The sequence below is a fragment of the Colias croceus genome, chromosome 7 (genome assembly GCF_905220415.1).
Source record: "Colias croceus chromosome 7, ilColCroc2.1".
NCBI lineage: Eukaryota > Metazoa > Arthropoda > Insecta > Lepidoptera > Pieridae > Colias > Colias croceus.
The window spans coordinates 774,351-798,053 of NC_059543.1; the positions used below are offsets into that span (position 1 = coordinate 774,351).

The 23,703-nt window shown below is 34.4% G+C and overlaps 3 protein-coding genes across 21 annotated transcripts; 2 read left to right on the plus strand and 1 right to left on the minus strand.

The window, feature by feature from the left end:
- The first annotated feature begins 1,640 nt into the window (after positions 1 to 1,640).
- LOC123693052 (cytoplasmic dynein 1 intermediate chain) lies at positions 1,641 to 16,737 on the plus strand. 17 transcript variants are annotated; one of them, XM_045637961.1, is made up of 17 exons: positions 1,641 to 1,951; positions 3,056 to 3,186; positions 3,565 to 3,755; positions 4,070 to 4,197; positions 6,210 to 6,272; positions 7,118 to 7,138; positions 7,874 to 7,921; positions 10,230 to 10,400; positions 10,747 to 10,903; positions 11,357 to 11,611; positions 11,894 to 12,011; positions 12,404 to 12,635; positions 12,958 to 13,118; positions 13,755 to 13,895; positions 14,547 to 14,672; positions 15,213 to 15,352; positions 15,702 to 16,737. In XM_045637961.1, the coding sequence occupies exons 2-17, from the start codon at positions 3,064 to 3,066 to the stop codon at positions 15,703 to 15,705; spliced, it is 2,079 nt and encodes a 692-aa protein (XP_045493917.1). In that variant the 5' UTR covers positions 1,641 to 1,951; positions 3,056 to 3,063; the 3' UTR covers positions 15,706 to 16,737. The 17 variants fall into 17 exon arrangements, with proteins under 17 accessions (XP_045493917.1, XP_045493920.1, XP_045493918.1 ...); XM_045637964.1 differs by having other exon boundaries at positions 10,263 to 10,400; XM_045637962.1 differs by having other exon boundaries at positions 7,874 to 7,920; positions 10,241 to 10,400.
- A 664-nt stretch (positions 16,738 to 17,401) lies between these two features.
- On the minus strand, positions 17,402 to 18,749 carry LOC123693145 (peptide deformylase, mitochondrial-like). Its single transcript, XM_045638112.1, has 4 exons — positions 18,724 to 18,749; positions 18,293 to 18,678; positions 18,016 to 18,136; positions 17,402 to 17,613 (listed from the first exon to the last, which is right to left on the minus strand). Exons 2-4 carry the CDS (start codon positions 18,626 to 18,628, stop codon positions 17,423 to 17,425), a joined length of 648 nt encoding a protein of 215 aa, XP_045494068.1. The 5' UTR covers positions 18,629 to 18,678; positions 18,724 to 18,749; the 3' UTR covers positions 17,402 to 17,422.
- Positions 18,750 to 18,904: 155 nt separating this feature from the next.
- LOC123693347 (3-hydroxyisobutyryl-CoA hydrolase, mitochondrial) lies at positions 18,905 to 23,630 on the plus strand. 3 transcript variants are annotated; one of them, XM_045638402.1, is made up of 5 exons: positions 18,905 to 19,256; positions 19,728 to 20,262; positions 21,289 to 21,563; positions 22,030 to 22,171; positions 22,738 to 23,630. In XM_045638402.1, the coding sequence occupies exons 2-5, from the start codon at positions 19,728 to 19,730 to the stop codon at positions 22,881 to 22,883; spliced, it is 1,098 nt and encodes a 365-aa protein (XP_045494358.1). In that variant the 5' UTR covers positions 18,905 to 19,256; the 3' UTR covers positions 22,884 to 23,630. The 3 variants fall into 3 exon arrangements, with proteins under 3 accessions (XP_045494358.1, XP_045494359.1, XP_045494360.1); XM_045638403.1 differs by lacking the exon at positions 18,905 to 19,256 and adding an exon at positions 19,297 to 19,455; XM_045638404.1 differs by lacking the exon at positions 18,905 to 19,256 and adding an exon at positions 19,463 to 19,518.
- Positions 23,631 to 23,703: the final 73 nt, after the last annotated feature.

The following is a 23,703-nucleotide window of genomic DNA, read 5'->3' on the forward strand; positions in this document are numbered from 1 at the left end:
CAGACATTGTTATAGGTGTGAATGAGTGAATATGATGGGCTTCGTCTGGCTATTTTTGAATTGTATGCAGGAAGTGGGAATCGGAATGTTCTTTTTCTTATTAGTTCTTTGTAATCGGGACGCGAAGCTACAGATTTATGGGTTAGGCTGACTGCTGATAATATATATAATTGGCGAACACGTAGTACATTAAACTCACGGTATAGTTCATTAGTAGGAAATCTATAAGGTTTTTTTAATGTCACTTTGATCAATGCACGTTGCGCTCTCTCCAACTGCAGAATGTGAGATTTGGCGGCACATCCCCAGACCGAGATGCTGTAGGTTAATACGGATTGACACAGAGATGTGTATACTTGTCTTAAAATATTAAGAGGGGTACAGTTACGAAGTTTCTTCATTATGAAGATGAGTTTTCTAGTTTTTAATGATACCTCTGCTATATGTTGTTTATAGTTTAAATTACTGTCTAAGGTCACTCCTAAATACTTGATAGAGGAAGTGGCCTCAATATGGTTACAATTGCATGTTGGATGGATGATGTTGTCACCAGTGCAAGAATGAATTTTGATAGTCTGATTTGGCGAAAGTTTGGTATGTGCGGATTTTTTAAAGGACAAGTATTTAGTTTTTTGGAGATTTAAAGTGAGTAGGTTTTTATTGAGAGCTTCTATAATAGTTAATAATCCAGATTCTGCGGTCTTATATGTATTTTCCCAATCTGTACTATGAAAGATAATGGCAGTGTCGTCGGCGTAAGCTATTAAGTGGGAGTTTTCTATTGACAGTTTTAGTATGTCATTAATGTAAATAATAAAAAGGGCTGGACCGAGAACGCTTCCCTGAGGAACGCCAAATTCTATTTTTAGTTCAGAGCTAAGCTTATTGTCAATTTTAATACATTGCCTGCGGTCAGTTAAATAGCTCCTGAACCAATTTAATGAGGTGTCTCTAACACCAATTGACTCTAGTTTCTTTGCAAGTAAACCGAGAGATATTGTGTCGAATGCTTTAGCTAGGTCTAAGAAGACGCCAATGCAACAGTGTCCGTTTTCTAAGTGTGAAGATATGGTGTTGGAAAGTAAAGAGATTGCATGTTCAGTAGATTTGTTTTTTTTGAATCCAAATTGGTTGTCTGAAATGAGTTGAAATTTATCTAAGTATGAAGTCAGTCGGTAGTTCACAATTTTTTCCAGAGCTTTTCCGAGAATACTTAATAAGGCTATAGGTCTGTAGTTTTCCGGATGATTTTTTATTCCATTTTTATAAATTGGTATTACAACTGCTGTTTTCCAGCAGTTTGGAAACACTCCCGATTCTAAGCTTAAATTGTAAATGTATGTAAGAGGATTGATGATTTCAGGAAGAATGGCTTTTATCGTTCGGACTGTGAGATTAATCTATATATCTATTAATATGATTATAATATTGGAAATGGCAAATATTATGCTATTATATTATAATATGTTTAATAACTTAGAACGTCAGTTTCTTAGCTTCTAATTACCAATATTATTTTTTTGGACCAAGCGGCTCAAGATTAAATCGATATGTGAATGGAATTTTTATGTATCTACCTTTAAGATTGTAACACACTTTTTTTATCTGTGTAAATGAAAACTTCATCATGTTTTTGATGACTTCATGTCTGATGTCAATAAAATTTTGAATTGGTTGATTGTAATTTTTTTCTAAATAAATTAGCAAGAATCAGTATTAATTTGAATTAATAGTATAATTATTTAAGATATTCACATTCAGTGCAAGCCCTTGTACTTCGTTTATCTAATTTTAAAGTGGGTGAACGCCCATATCCCATAACAGGCTTTCGCCGCTCCATAAGAATTTCCATTTTCCCGTGACACAAGAAAGTTTTTTGCCACGTTCTGTCGGCTTTTTTAAATCCCTGTTACATCAGAATGTTATATATTTAAAGGAAGCGAATAAAAAGGTAAATAACAGTTCTTAATAAACTAATTTTTACAATATAAGTTAGATGTTGGTTGCGGTATCATGCAGTTGTCTAAAAATCAATACGAATACATGTCATGTATTGTGTTATTCAATAGTTCCTCTTTGATTTTTATTCTAGTTTTGTTGCTGAAATAAATGTAATTCGATGTTTTATACGTTTATTAATATACGCAGCGAATTATGTTTTTTTTTATTGAGTTCAATGTTTTTTTTATTTATATAAACAAAATCTTCTCCTATAATTCACATTTCTAATTGGATTAAGGGTTTATCATGCAAAAGAGTCGCAAAAAAAAGACCCAGAATCGACAATAATGAAATGTGTACAAATGGATTGACAAATAAATGATGTAGCTAAAGCAGCAATCCTGAAATCGTTATAGTATAGGAGCTAGGAGCAAAATAAAATAAGTAGGATTTTTGTTTCAAAAATTAAAAAATAAGTTTACTATCTAATCAAATGATATTTTCATTAGTCAGCTGACATCAGCTGACCATCATCATCATCAGATCAGCCATCAGCTGACCGCTCCAGCGTAAGGTCTTTGCCACTAGTTAGACGAGAGGAAAATGACCTTACGTTTTGAAATGTGCTGTGTCTAATATTGGAATTAATGAAGTGTTTGAGTTTGTTTATATCAAGATAAAAGTAATTGACAAGGATGCTCTATCGAGGATTAATAAATCCTTTTCCAGCATTTACATCTGAAGAAATTTTGAATGCAAAAAAAACTGCTTTTTTAATTCGTTCAATCAAAGAGAATGGAAGAAAGCAAGGGTAATGTATCAGTGAGAGATGTGGAAGATATAATCAGGCTATTGAAACATACAGATGAAATAGATGCAGGATGTTTGGCTATTGTTGTGGCAAGGGACCTTAATAGGTTGCCGTCTGTGACCATCAATGATGGTTTTAGCATGAATAATATCATGAGGCGCAATCTAATGTGCTTAACCCCAGATTTGGAAAATGATATAAAAATTTGATTTTATTTATTTACTTTTTCGTTTGATATCATCTGAGCTTACTATCATACCAATTTTAAAGTGTAAACCGAATTTTTCTCAGTTTTGTTGGCAGATACAAAAATGTCGAGCATGTCAGATCGTAAAGCTGAGCTGGAGCGCAAGAAGGCGAAGCTCCAGGCGCTCCGCGAGGAGAAGGATCGCCGCAGGAGGGAGAAGGAGCAGAGGGATGCGGAGGAAGTGATGGTACATTTATTTTTTATTTATTTTAATCAGAATTGAGCACAGAAAAAAAAATATTTTGGAGACATTCCAATCTGTTATAAAATTGATTGTTGTGGCTTTAGTGTTCATTTTTTTCATCAATGCTTTCCCTTATGTTAATTCAGGGGTGTATGCGTAAAGAACAGAATTACAGACAGAATTACTTTCGTTTTTTACTTTCATTCATTTAACTAGGTTTTGTTTAGAACCGCTTTGGAATCATCAAAATACAGAAAAATAGTAGTTTGTATAGTGAAAAGACCCGGCAAGAAATTCCATAGTTGCTCTATTAAAATCATTATTATAGTTTAGTTTTGGTTTAGGACGTGTCTCTTCTTAATTTTTTAAAATCATCAACAGATACGTGCAGCGAACACGTCAAGCCTCGACAGCCGGCGGGATCTCGACGAGATGCTCTCTTCCCTGGGTGTGGCTCCCGTTAAGGATGTACTGTCGTCACTATCCTCGATGACGTCACTAACCCCGCCGCAAACCGCTTCCCCGGACGCTAGTCTACCACATACGGATAAAGCCAGCTTGCCACCACATGGGTAGGTTTTTTTTTTTGCTGCATTTTTTATTTTAGCAGTTTCTGCCATAAGTTCAATTTTAATACTATCAGACAAATTTGAATAGAACAGACATTTTTTTTTTCTGCCTTTTTTGCTTATCACATGTAAAAACCATATAGGTACACATTTTTAAATTTTTTTTTTAAAGTAGTAAGTAAAATAATCTAAGACACAACAATACAAAAAAAAAATATATACCGGCCGAATTGATAACCTCTTCCTTTTTTTTGAAGTTGGTTAAAAAAGAGAACTCTTACAAATTAAAATATTTACACCTTATTTTTTATTTCTAGACTGGTGAAGAAATCAACGCAACTATTGGTTGTCTCCGTACAGTCTACAGACATTCCGCCAAAAGAGAACGTCACGTATGCGAAGCAGACCCAGACCACGACGTCGGGGGTCACTGAACTGCGTGATGGTAAGTTTCCCTCCATTTTTTATATTATCCTAGATAATAATTTATTCCCCCCCCCCCCATTTTTTTAAATATCCTTGATTATCGTAAATTTTTTTCGTTAGTTAAATGAATAGTACTTACAATACAATTTTACAAAATTCTACGCAAAAAAAAATATCTTGTTTTTTAAATGACATGTAATATTTCTTAAACCATTGCAGTACAATTTAATATCCAATATTTATTAATTAGACAAATATGTATAAACAATATAGTGATTATTTGCAATAATTTAATACTTTGATTCCTATAAATGTGTGTACAATAAGTATGATTGCATTAACATGCCTCTGATTGTCAAATGATGTACATATTTTGACTTTCAAAGGCGGGGACCAATTCTCAAATTACTAATAATACCTGTCCCAAAAACTAAAAAAACCATACTAACATAATATTGAACAGATAAAAAATACTATACATCAGTGATATACATTAATGTATTCTATTATATATTTTCTATAAAAGCAATTAATTTGAGAATTGGTCTGATATGAATTTGACTTAACTGTGATGTCTGGGTGATGGTTTTGTTGTTTTCATTTGCAAATGTAACTTGTGTGTCTGTCACTAATCGAATGAATTAATCACATTCACTTAACTCATATTATGACATTTAGTGCAAAACTAAATCTATCAGAATTTGCATTTTGTGTACATCTGTCTCTTTCTCTCATATGGAAACGACTTTGACTAGAGCGATATGGATTGCTTATAAGTTGTAAATCATTGTTGGCATATAAGCAGTCCTCGCTCTAGTGAAAAGCTTTAGTTTGCGATAGAAAGAGATGACATTATAGTGAAATGCAAATTTATTTGTATAGATTTGGCTTAGCTATTAATTTATAGTTCCACTGTAGTTTTTAACTTTATATTTTTGCTTTTTACAAAATGTGGTCAATATATTGTTCATTTAGTAATTAATTAATAATCTTAGTAATGGAACTATTAATTATAATAATGATATTTAATAAAATAACAGAATAAGCAATGATCATATATCGTAGACATCGCTTATATAATTTTGTGTATAGTCTCGTGTTTGCAAATGAAACTTGTCGAATAACCAACGACGTTGTAGTTACAAAGCAGTATTTACTTTTCACACTTCTTGCCTCAGTAGTCTGAATTTGTTAAAAAAAATTCCTAGAAATGACATTTTTAGAAACTTAGTCGCATCATTGTTGATTTTTTTGTTGCGTCAATAAATTCCGACTACACATTTTCACGCAATTCTGGAAAAGCTTTCGTGCTATCTTTTTGTATTAGAAAATTTACCTTATATAAATGCAGTCAAGGTTCAAATTTGAATAAAAAGTTTCAACATTTGTGATCAAGCTTTATTGCAATAGCTTTAATGTGTTTAGCTGTTTATTTTTTTTTGTTTATGTCACATTTCCTAGGACGATATCATTTTTGTACAGTCTATCAGATAGTTATTTTATTTGTAAGTATAAAAAAGTTGTTCAATGTGTACACTTATTTCACATCACATCACTCTAGTCTGTAAAAAATCAAAGAAATTAATGCGAATGTCCAAGCTTTGTTTAACCAAATTTCAGCCAGTAAATTCTCTGGATATATCCATCTACCCTCAAAACTTTTCCATTTAAATATTGTGTTTTTACATTTCAAACGAATTTCATTGCACATCACTATTCTGTAAAAATCAAAGAAATCAATGCGATTGTCAAATGACAAATTAATCTTTGTTTAACCAAATTTCTCTCAGTAAATTCTCTGAATATACCCTCAAAATGTTACATTTAAATATTGTGTTTTTACAAAAAAAAAATGTTATCCTTTTTTGTCTTTCGAATTTCCTATTATTAATATTGTCTCCACAAAATTAACAATGGCTGCATTTATAAATTGAACCACCCGTGGTGACGTCATAGTAAATAAATAGTACAACAAAAGTAAATACTGTATGAGTGTCTGGTGCTGTTTGTGTTTGTGCTACCATAAAAAAGGCTGCTCTTCCAATGCATCACCGCTTGCAGGATACATGGAGGACTGGTGGCGGCCACGGAAAGGTAATGTACACTTTATTAACACACTATTACATGGGATCGTGGTTGTTTTTTGCTTGAACTGTGTTTTTGAACAATATTACGGTCTCAATTATTTTGGGTCAGATTTATGACGGTTATGTAAACAGATCAAAGACTAGATTTTGATAAAGTACATGAACTAAGACAAATAAAAGTACTTACTTACATGCTATATAAAAATATCTACTTCTTAATTTCACATATCAAAGTTTTAAGATATTGTGTTTAGATTGGCTTAAATACAACCACCATTCCGTAACTAAATAACACTACACAGAGACATGGTACATCCATTTAATGGTATTCAAAATTATTAGTTTTATCAACACACTAATTTTCCTCATAACGTGGTGATTAGAATATAAAATTTAAAGTTTCTTAGAAATATATACTTACTCCAATATTCATTGAGACAGAAAAAATTGTTATAAAACGTAAGTGGGGGGAAAAAAATTGGTTGTATTTACCATAATAATTGGCAGAATTTGTATAATAATTATAATTTTATATTATTAACGTTTTATATTTTAAATGTAAAATATCAGGAGGAATTGTAATAAATATATTTTTAATTCTAAAAATACAGTCACCACCTCTTATCACTTGAAAGCTGCATGAAAATCTAATTTCGTGATCAGTTTTGGAAAAATAATAATTTCATCTGAATGTTTCGTTTGGGCATGTTGAATCAATGTTGGGAGTTGCATGGTCTAACACTACCAGATATAAATTAATACAATTTAGATTATAGGACATTTATAAAATATTTTACTATTTAGAATCCTAAATCTATTTACTGATTTTATTGTTAATTTTTGTCCCAATAGCCCACGCGACAGACTACTACGGTAAGTCATTATTCCTCCTGTACGCTTCCGTAACACATTACTCTTATCTGTCGGTGAATAACATGGTGCCGGTCTAGTCTAGATCTCATCGGATATGTATATAGAACTACTATCACGCTTTTAGTATCTTACTAACATTTCCCGTACACCAAAGTGCTCGAATCGAAGTTCGGAAGTTTCGAGAAGTTTGGTGTCCCACAGGGGTCGATATTTGGACTAATGATGTGGTAATTACCAACCAGAGTGGCCTTCCAGAGTTCTCCACGTGGTCTCTGAACCACAGGCCACAGTATATAGCACAGGAATATTATATGTCTATTATGGTGGTGGTATGGGGATCGCCATATCATTTCACTCACACTTCCAAGTATACTAACAAAACATTGCACAGGTTTAACGCATTCGGACCCATTTTATTCAACTTTCAGACTGGATTGGTATTTAGTAATCTCAATGATAATTATACTTTGCGTTTCAATAAGGATTTGTTCCATCAAAATTTTACCAAACTGATATACTATAAGAACTATACCTTCTTTTCACGCGCTAAATTCTTCTTGAAATGCATCCGATCGGATTGTTCTTAAATATGCAGTCTCAGAGTTACATCAAATGGAGTCAGAGACCATGCTGTATATTACATAGCAATTGTTATTACGCTCCTATGTGTAGTCATTTAATATTGTTTTTGGTCGAAAGATACTGACATGATTTATTTTTTCCTCCCTTTTCAAGACGAGTACAATCTAAACCCGGGTTTAGAGTGGGAGGACGAGTTCACAGGTAGGTCTCAAATCCGAACCACAGACGACCTTAGCCTGTGCCACTGTCACCTTAGCATGTATGTTCGACTTATCCCTCTTCGTATATGTAACGCTATTTATCAGTAGTTGCTAACATAACATGGCATTATACTCTTATATGTCAATATATACAGGTTCTATAGTTTTGGGGAGATTATTTTTTGTGAAATAGTAACTGTGTTGATAAGAAAACCTTGGTGGGCGCGAAATAAATCTTTAGTAACAGAATTATAAGGCTTTTCAAATCGATTTTGCCTCATTACAAATTCTTATGGTAAAATTATAATAGAAACTGACTATAATATGCTAGATTATACCTGTATGTATTGGCATTTGGTGACAATTCTTAATTATACATTATATTTATCTAATATACAAGTATAATGTTTTGATTAATATGCATGCAACAAAAATAATATATTTTTTATGCATGACATTTATGTCATTGTCTCATGTTTAGGTATTTTTATATTTTATTTATTTATTAAATATATCTCTCAGTGGAGAGCTCGGGAAGTTTTTTTTTTCATTATTTTAAGATAATATTAAGGCTTTCTGTTACAATTTGCTTTTTAAATCCCGTGTGTGAACTTTTTTCTAGATATTTTCATTAAAATTTTAAATCTACATTTTATACACTCTTGACACATATCAAGAATGAATCTGCCTGCTTTTTGCATTAGCCACATTTTTTTTTTTATATTTTTTCAAATGTTATTATTGCATACTTACTATACCGTTGAAAAACATCTAAGTTAATAACAGAATGATTCTAAGAGAGGTGATGATAAATCAAAACTAATTTAAAAGATGTTGTTGATAATTGTGAACCAACTCAGGTCCCGTTTTTTTTTAATTTTTTTTTTTTATAAAATCTTCAAGAATTTTCATGAATCGACATTCAACGCTACTAATCTGCCCCTTAGCTTACAGTGTATGATAGAATACTTTCTGTTATTTTTTATCAAGAAAAAATACAAAAAAATGTACACTCAAAACGTTGTAAAAATTTAGTGCTTCATGTGTTAACAAAACGCAGGGGTTCATGCTAAATGATCTATTTGGGACATCTTCTTCAAAATTCAAAATTATTTCTTATTTATAACTTGAATCACTAAAGAACAAAAAGAAGAAGGATTTAAATATCATTGTTGGTGTGGTCTTTTGGCTACTCAATCCTAGCAACTATAATAGGAAAATATATAAAGATTTCACTAAATACTTTAATGACTCATGTTATAAATTACTTTTGGATTAGGTCAAGCTTTCAAATAGTTACATATCACAGCTAAACTTACTAGCTATTTTTACTGGTTTGAAGTCTACGTCCATTCCATGGTTTTGGAGATAAAGTTGATGTAATGTTTGTAATACAAGTGATAACTGCGTTAAAAACAACCGACTTCAAACTTGCACTTGCAACATTTACAAATATAGACAAAAATGCTCATAAAATAAAAACTACTGGGCCTATCCGAATAAAATTTTTATGGGACCAATTCGACACCATCCCGCATCGAATAAAAAAAGAATCACGTAAATCGGTTCAGAAACCTCGGAGTAATCGGTGTACATACATAAAAAAAACATACCGGCCGAAGTAAGCCGAGTAAAGTTTTAACTGTCATCAATTCATTGAATATTAATGGATAATTAATTGGAAGAGACGTAGACTTTGCAGTTTATATTATTCGTAAATCGATTCCACTATATATTATTTATAGGCGAATTAAAATGAATAATGGCAGCAGTTTTCTACTTTTCGTAGAATACGTAAAAATTGCCATAAATAATGAATTATATTGAATTTATTAAAAATAATAATATAAACTGCACAAAATGTTTTGATTTATTAAAATCTTTCATTTCGCTGGTAGTTAAAAGTAGAGCTATCTTCATATGCATTTTATGACACAGTTATTCACATATTATAACACTTTGTTTCGTGAAGTTTGTCCTAATAAAGATAATAATCACTTACGTTCAACAAACAGTTCAAATTATTATTATAAGAAAACTTTATTAAACTTCACGAAGCATACACCCCTGGCTGACATACTCTTGACGGCATCGAAAGGTGTCATCCTTGTCAATTGGTTGAATACTAAAATTTAAAAAATGCGGGTAGTCGTAACATTAACAATCAAACTACCCACTAAAATTGAAAAAAATAAAATAAACAAAAGACGAGGTAGAACCAGCAAAGAGGTAAAGTAAGTCAGCCAGCGCATGGCACAAGGCCGCAGCCGCCCGCCCGCCGCAAAGGGCCATTCTTATTCACCGTCCAGTGCTTACATTCGACGGGGACGGCGCGCGGCAAGGTGACGAAGAGGACGCGGCGTTCCACGGCAAGCTGCCGCCGGGCATCCTGCCGCACGGCCTGCCCACCGTCAAGGAGGTGCAGCCGGCCGTCACCGCCGCGCCGCAGGAGAAGAAGGAGGAGGAGAAGGAGAAGAAGAGTGAGTCCGATGTATAAATAACAGTTTATTAATGTAAAGACGATAATGATTCAGCGTTTTCTGTTCGGGGTCTAAATTTGGAATCTTTTTTATCAAACTTTCTAAAATCATTCTTAGTTATAATTACAAAATTTCTAGTTTTTATTTATAAAAGTCTTTATAAATGAAGAGTTCGTAAGACTTTTAATTTACGAAACAAAAAATATTACTCACTTTCATAAATTAAAGGTATCATCTTGGTTCTATAGCTCTGTACCATTCTTAGCAGCCTATTTACGAAACAATATTATCTACTACTATGATTTACCCTTATATATTATCATTAACATTGAATTCACCCTCCCAGTCCGCGAGCTGAGCAACGATGAGAAGCAGACGATAATGCTGTCGGCGGAGTTCCAGAAGTTCGTGAGCCGCGCCGGCCGCGTCATCGAGCGAGCGCTCGCGGAGAGCGTCGACATCTACACGGACTACACCGGCGGGGGGGATAACGAGAACGCGCAGTTAGTTTCTTGTTTGACATTTGAGTTTAAATCGCCATTTCAATGTTTTAAGCTACCTGGGATATTCCATAAAATATATCTTTATTTTTATCTGATAAGGTTACGTACCTTGCCAAAAGTACGAGTCCTTACAGTTATGTTATCGAGAGGATTATAATTGGTTCCTGTGAATACTGCAGTAGACAGTATTATCCGGAAAATCACAAACCGTTATGACTTCATCACTACATATTAGAAAATGTAGTAAAAAAAAACACGATTTATTAAGATAAACTCATGAAATTATTGTCCTGTCTATGATGCTTGATAAATGTTCTAATTTTGGTCGAAATTGAGTCTCAAGGAGTCGGTTACATATAAACATAATGATGAAGTTTATAATGGATCTATTTAATCTAATTTCTTCAAAAAAAAATGAAATAATAAGAGAGTGTTGAAAATTCCTTTAACCAGGGACGACAAGTCGGACGCGCGTCTATCCCTGGTGCGCACGTTCTACGACGAGCGGTGGTCGCGCGGGCGCTGCGTCACGTGCGTGGACTGGTCCTCCGCGCACCCGGAGCTCATGCTGGCCGCGTACCACAACAGTGACGACGCCCCGCACGACCCGGACGGGGTCTGCCTCGTGTGGAACACCAAGTTCAAGAAGTCCACCCCGGAGGATATATTCCACTGCCAGTCGCCGGTCATGAGCGCCACTTTCGCCAGGTATGTGAACTTGCTAGGTGGTTGGATAAGTCGTGTTCCACAACAGTGACGATGCCCCACACGACCCAGACGGAGTCTGCCTCGTGTGGAACACCAAGTTCAACTCACACGTGTTGATACGTTCATACAAACGCATAAACATCTACGTACTACAAACGCACTGCTTTTCGAAAGTGGAATTTTGATGATGTTTTACAAGTTTCAGATTTTGGCCAAATAAGAAATTTCAACTCGCGGCGTCAATTTATAATTTATTATTAAAACGTATTCCAAAATTTATAGGTTCCACCCCAACTTGATCCTGGGGGGTACATACTCTGGTCAAATCGTGCTGTGGGACAACCGCGTGCAGAAGCGAACGCCTATACAAAGGTCGCCTCTATCTTCACTAGCACATACTGTAAGTAATTTGAAGTTACTTAAAATTTAATATTGGTTTCAAATACAACTTTACTCGATTCTACATTGATTTCTGATACATGTCGCGGCTTATACAGATTTTACGTCAGGTAATTTATGAGTGTATTCTTAATCTTGATCAAATTTTACTAATTCTATGTTAGTGGTGCTACAACTTTTATGTAATGATTTTATGATATTCAAACACTTAGCTTAACTTAGTGTTCACTTATACGGAAACAACCATCATATTTGATAGTATTAAAAGTTCAAACAATCTTAAAAAACTTATGAGCGTAGTTTTATCATATTTATCCAATTCTATACTACAAATTCGATAACACTTGTGCGTTTATTTAATTCTATTAAAACATTTAAATATGCATTCCCCAGCACCCAGTCTACTGCCTCTCCGTGGTAGGCAGTCAGAACGCACACAACCTGATCTCCGTGTCCACGGACGGGCGCATGTGTTCCTGGTCCCTGGACATGCTCTCGCAGCCGCAGGAGACCCTGGAGCTGCAGCACCGCCAGAGCAAGGCGGTGGCTGTCACCTCCATGGGCTTCCCGCATGGGGATGTGAACAATTTTGTGCTGGGAAGTGAAGACGGGAACGTGTATACGGGTGAGTTATAGAAAATAGAGTTGAAAAGTTTTGTGACAAGCGTTTGATAAAGCTAAGCTACTTTTTGTCGATATGAAATTACGTAGGAGTGTTGATTGCGAGGCTTGTATTTATAAAACTGTTGTTTGGCAGTTGCTTGACATATCATAAATATAAATATATAAATCATAGCATCACTTTGATATCGTTTCGGTTATAAATTTAATTTGGGGTCCCCCAAGGATCAGTATTAGGTCTTCAATATTTTTTTTTGTTTATTTTTTAATTACCGTGTGCACCTTGGGGGTGGATTGTCTATCGTTATAATTGTTTGTGCCGTCAGGCTGCCGGCACGGGCAGCGCGCGGGCGTGGCGGAGTGCGTGGAGGCGCACGCGGGCGCGGTGACGGCGGTGTCGTGCCACGCGGCCGCCGGCCCGCTCGACCTCTCGCACCTCTACCTCACCGCCTCCGTCGACTGGAGCGTCAAGCTGTGGAGCCTCAAGGTGCACTCAACTCAAACATTTATTTATTCAATTACACTTCTTCGAGATGCACTTTTGAAACGTCAATATATATTTTTAACATTTACCACCGATTCGGAAAGCAGTATCTGTGGAGAAGAACCGGCGAGAAACTGAAGTTGCTCTTTTAAATCATTTCAGTATTACAATTTAATGCAGAGCTTATGACGTGAACTTATGACGTCATCAACATTGTCATGATTGTCTTCAACATCAACTTCACAATCCTCGTTATTTTTATCATCAGTATCGTCATGACTCGTTAATAACATCAATAGCATGATTATCATCATCATCAGTAATTTATCACAATTGCATATTTTATATCGTTATAAGATGTCGGAAATTAATCAAACTATTGTGCTTCTGTTAATTTAGGATTTAAACAAAAACTTTATTATTTGTCATTTTTACTAAGAAAGACTACGTCTGTCTGAACAAGTTAAGATGGTACTCAGCTACTGTAGACTAAAACAGCGTATAAACTAATAATAAACACCTATTTAGAAATAGAAATAGAAAACATTTTATGTGCCACCATCTAAAAAAAAAAATATAAATCTTAGTAATATAACACACAAACCAGAAAAAAATTACATAAACATATGTTCTCTGCAGGAGTCGAAAGCGTTGTACTCGTTCGAGGACAGCGGCGACTACGTGTCGGACGCGCGCTGGTCGCCCGTGCACCCGGCGCTGTTCGCGGCCGTGGACGCGGCGGGCCGGTTGGACTTGTGGAACCTGAACCGGGATACTGAGGTGAGTGGATAGGAGAATGACGGGAGAAGAAGATACAAAGGTGGTGACAGGGGTCTGATGAATTTTGAACGCTGTGTTTGTGCCATGGGACTGATGGATTTTAAACGCAGTCGCTGGCATGTAGTAATGGTGACAGGGGAATCGATCTACGTCTTTACCCTGATCCACAGCCATAGTTTACAATTTTTCCGACCATGATAATATTTTGAAACCGAAATTATTATAAAAACTAGCTTTCCGGCCGCGGCTTCGCCCGTGTTTTAAAGAAAAACTCGCATAGTTCCCGTTCCTGTGGGATTTCCGGGATAAAACTATACTGGTGTTAATCCAAGTTACCCTCTATACGTGTGCTAAATTTCATTGGAATCGGTTCAATAGTATTTGCGTGAAAGAATAACAAACATACACATATACATCCTTCCTCACAAACATTCGCATTTATAATATTAGTAGGATAGGATTAGTTAGTAGGATATTTCAACAGTGGATTTCTGCATGGAGAGCTTATTAAATCCTTCCTTCCTAAGCTATTAAATAATTTAAATAGCATTTTTTAAATAGAAATAAATAAACGAAACTTTAAATTTTGTACCCATTTCTTTTACTCTAAATCTCTAAACACAACTATTACTCTTTTAATGTACGTGGCAGGTGCCGATAGCGTCCATAAACGCGGAGGAAGGAGCGGCGTTCAACCGCGTGTCGTGGTCGCCGAGCGGCTCGCTGCTCACCGCCGGGGACGACGCCGGCAAGATTTGGGTCTACGAGCTCGCTGAGGTGAGCATTTAGCTTCTACCTTGCCTTTTAGCTAATAGAACACGCCTTTTTTCTATTGAAAATAAATAAATAACACCCCTCTTCCCCCCTTACGTAGCCGTGGGAGCAGCTTGACTTGCCTATCTTCTAAACTCACCCCCTTTATATTGAAAAGAAATTGCCCTCCCTTTCGCGTAATCATGGAAGGTGACAAGGGCTTGTCGTTTTAGCAATTTTAGCATCTCCGTTCTATTTAGTAATACTTGATAGTGATTACAGCTTGATTATTGGTCGTTTTGTGACTTTTTTATTAAAAAATTGGTTGTCTGTAAAGTCGGTTTACTGACGATAGCTGAACGTGACAACGATTGTGCTTCTGTGTCGCTCGTTCCGCGCTCTCGCTTGCACTTCAAGCCACATGGCACATGGAACGCCTCAGAGCGAGGTAACGCCGCATGAGTCATGTTTTTTCGTGCGTGCAGCCGGCTCTATCAAATTATAAGACGTTGTCACGTCAAAAAATCTTCCTTTTCATATATTATGTGTGTCTTACACTCGCAGCAAGTGTACCAGCCGCGTCACGACGAGTGGACGAAGCTGGTGTACACGCTGCAAGAGCTGCGCAACAACCAGATGGACGAGGAGACCGACCGGCTCAGCGTCGCCAGCGGCCCGCCCTCGCTCGGCGCCAACCCGCTCAGGTGCGTGCAATCACACAAACAGACATACACGCACACACACATAACGAGCAACATGCGACATGCACACAAGCACACATGTGGCACGCACCCGTACGTATACACATGATATAATTTATAGAACTCACATATACACGTATACACGCACGTGATTTAACTCACACACACATACAACAGCAAACACACGACACGCACAAATACACACACACACACACACGTCATCCGCGCGTATTCAACATATTATATAACACCCACATTCACGTACACAAGGACGTGATTTAACATACACACACACACACACACACAACAAGAATCCACGTAAACATGGATTAACTTTAATGTTCTATTCCAGATAACTGATGCGCTGGGACATTCGCTGCGGGTGGAAACTATAGGGCACAGGAATTACTGATTGATACGAATGAGACTAAACAGAGATGGTCGGATTTTGTTCATTTTATAGCAGCTCGTACGTTTACTTTGTTTTTTAAGTCTGAAATATTCTTTTGGTGCGAATATTTTAAGTTTTATTTAATTAGATTTAAGTGTATGTTTTGCAATCTTTGAGATTAAGTTTTTTTGTATAATTTGGGAAGTAAAAATTCGGCTACGCTTGTATGTCATTTTATGTGAATTGATTGATGTGTCGATATTTCATTGTTGATTATACCTATATAGCATATCTATCGTGTCGTAGAATTTTAAATTTTTTAATAAAAAGACAGTAAATTATTTTTATATAAATGAATAATTAATAATGAATTGTTGACATTGCAAGACGCCACCCCAGTAATGGATGAAATTCAAATCTACTCAAGTATTAAATACTATTGATATTCTTATTAGTAAATGTTAAAATTATTGTCTCCAATCTATCTCAAATTATGCTACAAAGGTTAACACAATTAATCTATAACTAGTGAATATTCATGTGCATTTATTAATAATGCAACCAACTGTTTTAAACTCTAAGTAGACCATAGACGTTACTACTATAACAATCCATTTAAAAAAATAAACCATAAAAGTCGATAAATTTACGTAAAATAATGCACGCATATTAAACAACTATCTCTTTCTAAACGTTAATAATTGAATATACATTATTAATAGACAATTTGTATTCTGTTATTTGTCTATATCTATACCAAAAGCACAAGATCTTAAAAATTTACGAATCATAGACAATATAATACTATCATACTCTCTATTGGATATCCTTCGATAATAATAAAATCCTAGTTTAGAACGCTGTTTATAAAAAGGTGTAATTATTGTTAACAAACATGTTATATGTGTAAAATTATTTATTTTAAACAGGTATAAGTTTAGTTGATCTATTACTGTAGTACTTATGCTTGTAACAGAATAAATGTATTGCTTATGCATTTGGTATTTTATTTCACACCTATATTTGGAACAGGACTGAATAAATTCTTTAAAAATAGAAACAACACTTACAAATTATACAATTTTTATCTAACAGATTAGATTACAGATACTTTAAAAATAAACATAAAATAGATACTCTGTGTTTGAGTGAACTATAAATTTACTATTTTAAAATAATTCAATCTATACTGTATTTATTAGGACAATCACGATCATTAAATAGTATAAAACAAAGTCGCTTTCTGTGTCCCTTTATGTATGCTTAAATCTTTAAAACTAAGCAACGGATTTTGATGCGATCTTTTTTAACAGATAGAATTATTCAAAAGGAAGGTTTTAGTATACAATTTATAAGGTTTTAGACAAAGCGGGCGAAGCCGCGGGCGGCAAGCTAATCTTATATATAAAAATGAATCGCAAAATGTGTTGGTAAGCGCATAACTCGAGAACGGCTGAACCGATTTCGATAATTCTTTTTTTATTATATTCCTTGAAGTACGAGGATGGTTCTTATGGAGAGAAAACGTAAACATGTACCACGGGCAAAGCCGGGGCGGACCACTAGTACAAAATAAAATAACAGGTTACCGCTATGGCTACCTGTTAAGATATAGTTATATCTTAACAGGTAGTTACAGATTGAATAAATAAAACACCCTATTAACATAATAATTTATTGTTCTATGGGCTATATAGTATAGCAACCTTTCCTTTACTCAAGTTGATTTCCTCCCAACATACGCACTGTAGCGTCTTTCTGTCCATAACATCAGTATATAGTTTGCCGTTCAAGTGGTCCATTTCATGCTGAACTATTCTGGCCGGCCAGCCACTGTACTGTTGTGTGCTTTGCTCTCCTACTTCATTGTAACCTATGAAAAAACTTGAATTAAAAATATAGCCTATTAAGAAAATTGTACTTTTCTATTGGATTTTGTGAAAGAATTTTCAATATCACATAGTTTTAGTTTAGTTTAGTTTTAGTTTTTTATATTACAAGAACACAGTATTATAGAATCTTATTTATACCTAAGCAAATAAGTTTGTAATATTGTTGGAGTACAAATAAGGTGTTAGAAGGAAAATTTATAAAATATCTAACAAAAATTTTCATCCAATAAGTAAATGCACATTGCAGAGTGCAGACCATAGCAAAGATCCTTATGAAACTGTTTTACATAACATTTGTTTATAAGTTGAGATTTTGAATGGTATTTGGTACTACCAACTACCCATCAAACATCAATTTAACATCAACAAGAGAAATTAATTACCTGTTACTTCAACAGATTGATGTCTTGCAACATCTGCTTGAAATGATTTTATACTTTCACATCCTTCAGGAAATATTACTTTATTATAGTCCAGTACTTTGACAACTGGATTAATGAAAACCTGAAACAATGCCATAATATGTGAAATTCAACCTTATATTGAACAGAATAAAAGTTAAAGTAATTGAGTAATTGACCCTGTGGTCACAGACATAAATCAGTTTTTATGAGAGAAAATTGTAATCAATTGGGGTTTTCTTTAAGTGTACTTACTCACAGTGAATGGTACTTCGTACATATTTCTGCTTTTCACAATTTCTGGTAGTTCGGATTTAATTTGCTTCGCAGTGTGTCTCATGACGAAAATTCTTTTATTAATGCCCACCTGAGGAGCTGACATTCCAACACTTCCATACTTATTAAGCATATGTTCCAATATAATAATTAATTTTTGAATTTCATTCGTTTTTATAGCCTCAATAGGAACTTGATCGCATATTTTACGTAACCTAGGATCGCCTATCTGCACAATGTGTTCATATGGAGGATTTACTATACCGCGACTGGGTGATAATTTAGCATACCAATTTAATGTTTTTCTTAGTATCCCCATTTTTTAAACTAACAATTGATTTTATCTATTTTGCCTACTAGGTTTTCTAATTCAATTCAATTCAATTTTTCGAAGGATGGCACTAGGTTTTCTAAATTTTCATACGTTTATCGATAACAATAATAATTATGACAGGCGACCCACGACAGCTGATAGATTGACAAGTTGACAACTGGCATTATTTGTACAGATTATAGGTAGGTATGCCCTCGCTATTGTCCTCGCTGACAAATTGTTAGTTTAGTTATTTTATGTACTTCCAAGCAAATATTAACGCATAAATCAGTCTTACAATGGAGAGTGGGGATAACGTGGTAATAACTTATTCAATATTTTAATTTATGCAACATGTGTTCATGAAAATGTTAATGAATTACAGGCACGTATATTTAAAAAATGGTTTTAATCGCCAGAATGTTAAATAGGTACATAATCAATTTAACTTATCCTCTGTGTAAGTCTGTAGCGCTTGATATGCGCCAATTAAAACAATAGACAAAAGACGATAAACAATTTGAACTTTGAAATTCGAAGATCAAATTCGCATTTTGAAATGTTTCTTTGACAGTGACATTTTACCTACTGTATCTACTACGCAAGTCACAAAGTTTTAAAGTTCGATTTCAAGGTAATGAATTTTAATTAATTAATCTAAATACTTTTTTATATTTGCAGCAAATTTGTCTTCTTATAAGTGTAAACTCATTCTAAATTTTTTATGATATAATATTAATATCTTATATATAGTACATTTTTATTTTGTGCTCATAAATATGGTTGCCGCACGCATTATTTTTGTCAAGTAGTGTTTTATTTATAACTGAGAGGTTTGTTAGTTTATACTTCATCGGTTAATTACAGCTTATAGTAATTGAAACACAAAAATTAAAGTAGGTGATTAATAAAGTCTTTGGGTTTTGTTATATTTATTTGTAAAGTTTGAACTTTACCATAAAAAACCCGTTCGTATCAAAACATGTAAAAGTAATTCTTTAATTTAATATTCAGTAATGATACAAGGAAAGACGATTTAAGTTATTATGTATATCAAATAATAGTTAGCCACATAATATGTTAAGATAAAAATATTGTATTCCAGATGTTAAAACTAAGAATAATACCGCAAACCACATCGATTTTAAAACGAGCGATGTGCACACAGGAACAAGATGTTCTATTTGAAAATCTCAACAACGCTGGCATTATCACATTAAACAGGCCAAAGGCTTTAAACTCCCTCAACACGTCCATGGTAACTAAACTACTACAGCAACTACAAGAATGGATGAATACAAAGAGTCTAGTCATAATAAAAGGTGCAGGCGAGAAGGCCTTCTGTGCGGGCGGAGATGTCAAAGCAGCTATAGACAAAGTCGAAGGGCCCAAATTCTTCTACACAGAATATAATGTTAACTACCTAATTGGGAAGTATAAGGTGCCTTATATTGCATTTATGAATGGGATCACTATGGGCGGCGGTTTGGGATTGTCGGTACATGGTCGGTACAGGGTCGCTACAGAGAAGACCATGATAGCTATGCCAGAAACAAAGATTGGATTGTACCCAGATGTCGGAGGATCATATTTCCTGCCACGGCTTCCTGTGAATCTTGGACTGTATTTGGGTTTGACTGGTAAGTTAATAACAATAATATTTATGTGATGTGAATGATTTAAATAATTTTGAACTGACTTCATTGATTGCTCTGAAGAATACTATATTGTGAAAATAATTTTTAAGTTGTAAATAAAAGTAAAAAATAACATTTATAAATATTTTTTTTTATTTAATTAAATTTAAATTTGGAGAAAAAGTAGGTTTGAAAAGGTGGGTTTAAAGAAATTATGTAATTTGCATACAATATCAACAATTATTTGGTTATGTTTGTTTTCTTATCTCAAATAATGTTATCTAAAAGAGAAACATGTGACGCAATGTGTTATCTTCAATTCAACATTCTAAATAAATATTATTTGACAAAGTCCAGGATTCCATTTGCATATAATTATTTTATATCTTCACAAAATTTTATGAAAAAAATATAACAACATTTAAAAATACCCTTGCAATTATTATAGTTAACTAGGTTTACGCCCGCGGCTTCGCCCGCGCAGTCGAAGAAAAATTCGCATAGTTCTCGTTCCCTTGGGATTTCTGGGATTGCGTTATTTTCCAGGGATAAAAAGTAGCTTATGTCCTTTCTCGGGTATCAAAATATCTCCATACCAAATTTCATGAAAATTGGTTCAGTAGTTTAGGCGTGATTGAGTAACAGACAGACAGAGTTACTTTCGCATTTATAATATTAGTATGGATTGAATAAAATAATACATTAACATTACATGTCAAATTTTATTTTAACATGTTATCTAAATTGCTAATTAATGCTGTCAACATTTTATATTTGGCTCATCACACTAAACCTGGCCGTACACGGACAGCTCGAGCTGTAGCTACAAATCGCGCAGTGAGGGCTTGAAGCGGTTGCGACTGCTCGAGCAGAAAAGTGTCTCTCTCCAACAAATACTGATATTAATAAAATTATTAGGATATTCCAATTTTCTAATAAATTGTTGCTCACTAAAACATTCCATTTCCTCTCATCACAAAACAATATTACCATTATACATCAAATGTATAACAAAACATTAACTTCTAGGTGACAGATTAAAAGGCAAAGATGTAGTAAAGTCGGGTATCGCCACCCACTTTGTACCTAGCAAGCGTCTCTATGAACTAGAGAAGCTACTCTCTCGGTGTGCGAGCGAGGTGGAAGTCCAGTCCCTCCTGAACAAGTTCCACGAACCAGCCGAGGATTTCACACTCGCACCGAACATTAAACACATCAATTACTGCTTCGCCGCGTCTACTGTGGAGGAGATTATTGAAAGATTGGAGAAGGTGCAGAATGAGTGGTCTGTGAAGACTATTGAGGTGAGATTTCAATTATTTACTTTAACTATTTTATCAATTATTGTTAACATAAATAGCAAAACTTTTTTTTATCAAAGCCTATTTGTATAGCTTATATTGTACTAGGTTTCCGCCCGCGGATTCGCCCGCGCAGTCAAAGAAAAACCCACATAGTTCCCGTTCCCGTGGGATTTCCGGGATTGCGTAATTTTCCCGGGATAAAAAGTAGCCTATGTCCTTTCTCGGGTATCAAAATATCTCCATACCAAATTTCATGAAAATTGGTTCAGTTGTTTAGGCGTGATTGAGTAACAGACAGACAGACAGAGTTACTTTCGCATTTATAATATTATAGTATGGATTATACTAGTACAATATTTCATCCATCTTTATATGACATCACTGCCATCAAAACCCCATTCTATGTAACATAATATATACTTATTGACCAAAATGGAAAGCTTTTAATTAATCATCATTCCACCAGACGTTACACCAAATGTGCCCGGGTTCGCTCAAGATAACCCTTCGAGCGCTACAACGCGGCGCTCAGCTCGATTTACCGCAGTGCTTGCGCATGGAGTACCGCCTCTCATGCCGACACACAACCGGACATGACTTCCCTGAAGGTATACATGCACTCAGTCACAGCACACACAAACTAGACATTTGACAGAATACATAGACATTTGATAGTACACGCACACACAGACATCTGACAGCATACACACACAGACATTTGATAGCAATCACAAACACATATATTTGACACACACATGACAACGCGTTACACGTATTCGTACGTATACATGCACACAGTCATGTGACAACATAGACACAAGTCACAAACTTAGACACCTGACGGAATACACAGTCATTTGATAGCACACACAAACACAGACAATTGACAGAATACACAGACATTTGATAGCACACACAAACACAGCATTTGACAGTATATACAGAATTTTCATAGCACATGCACACACAGACATTTTATGAAATGCCTAGTGCTATCGCAAACGCACACACAGACATTTGACAGTAACCCAAACACACAAACACAGACAGCATACGCACACACAAGCACGTGATAGCACATGCACACATGCACGCACTAACACTTAACTAAAGATGAAGTTGCATAATATGGTATTTATTATAACTTTCCTAAAAGTATTTAAAATGTTTCCAGGTGTTCGTGCTCTACTCATAGACAAGGACAACAGTCCAAAATGGCAGCACAAATCATTAGCCGAGGTTGACGAAGATTACGTCGAGGAGTACTTCAAGAAACTGCCTCAAGATCAAGAATTACAATTCTTTGATTCCAAATTATAGGCATTTAAAAAATCTTCCAAATATGCATAAACTCAATGTTACTCATTAAGTGTTCTTATCGGAACTTGGTCATTAAAGAAAAATATTCTGAACTAACCAAAAGTTTTATGAGCGTATCGCGTGTATCTGTGTCAATAAAACTTCCAAACCAATGAACCAATTTAAGTAAGATTTTTTCCAATCGAAAGTCAGTTATAAAATTCGGCTTTAAGTACAAATCAAACTTTAGTCTCGAAAAAAGATTAAGCCTAATAGCAGTGATCTCAGGCAATATCTGTGAATTACAATTTTTTTTTCGCTATAATACAATGTCGTAAAAATCAATAAAATAACAGATTTAATAATTTTTTTCGCATTTAAATATTAAACAAAAATGCAGCTTTGATACAATGAATTTAATTATAGGTACTTAAATACAATTATATTTTCATATTTTTTTAATTTAGTTCCTAATACTGTTGTTATAAGAACAATTATTGCACATAAACCTTAAAAACGTTAATCATATAGAAATAAGCATTAAAAAAAATCACAAGACAATAAAATATTTTTATATGAATTTTTCTATACAATTAATGTTATTTGCCTAAAACTCAGAATTGATATATATTTGAAAAATTTATTGGCTGTTTTTGGAATTTATTGTATTTTAATATATTGTATATCGTATTTGCATTTATATTGTATAGACATAGTAATGAAGCCATATAATCAGTCGGACTGATCTTATTAAATGTTTTTTACGTATTCAATGGTGTTTTATTTTTAACCGACTTCAAAAAAAGGAGGATGCCGGTATATTTTTTTTTATAGATATATT

Coding starts and splice junctions, on each gene's coding strand:
- LOC123693347 (XM_045638402.1), top strand. CDS start 19,728: ATGTTAAAACTAAGAATAATACCGCAAACCACATCGATTTTAAAACGA. Junction 20,263..21,288: donor ACTGTATTTGGGTTTGACTG/GTAAGTTAATAA, acceptor ATTAACTTCTAG/GTGACAGATTAAAAGGCAAA. Junction 22,172..22,737: donor CGGACATGACTTCCCTGAAG/GTATACATGCAC, acceptor AAATGTTTCCAG/GTGTTCGTGCTCTACTCATA.
- LOC123693052 (XM_045637961.1), top strand. CDS start 3,064: ATGTCGAGCATGTCAGATCGTAAAGCTGAGCTGGAGCGCAAGAAGGCG. Junction 3,756..4,069: donor GCCAGCTTGCCACCACATGG/GTAGGTTTTTTT, acceptor TTTTATTTCTAG/ACTGGTGAAGAAATCAACGC. Junction 12,636..12,957: donor AGACGGGAACGTGTATACGG/GTGAGTTATAGA, acceptor TTGTGCCGTCAG/GCTGCCGGCACGGGCAGCGC.
- LOC123693145 (XM_045638112.1), bottom strand. CDS start 18,628: ATGGGGATACTAAGAAAAACATTAAATTGGTATGCTAAATTATCACCC. Junction 18,137..18,292: donor TGTACGAAGTACCATTCACT/GTGAGTAAGTAC, acceptor GCATTGTTTCAG/GTTTTCATTAATCCAGTTGT. Junction 17,614..18,015: donor TCAATCTGTTGAAGTAACAG/GTAATTAATTTC, acceptor GTTTTTTCATAG/GTTACAATGAAGTAGGAGAG.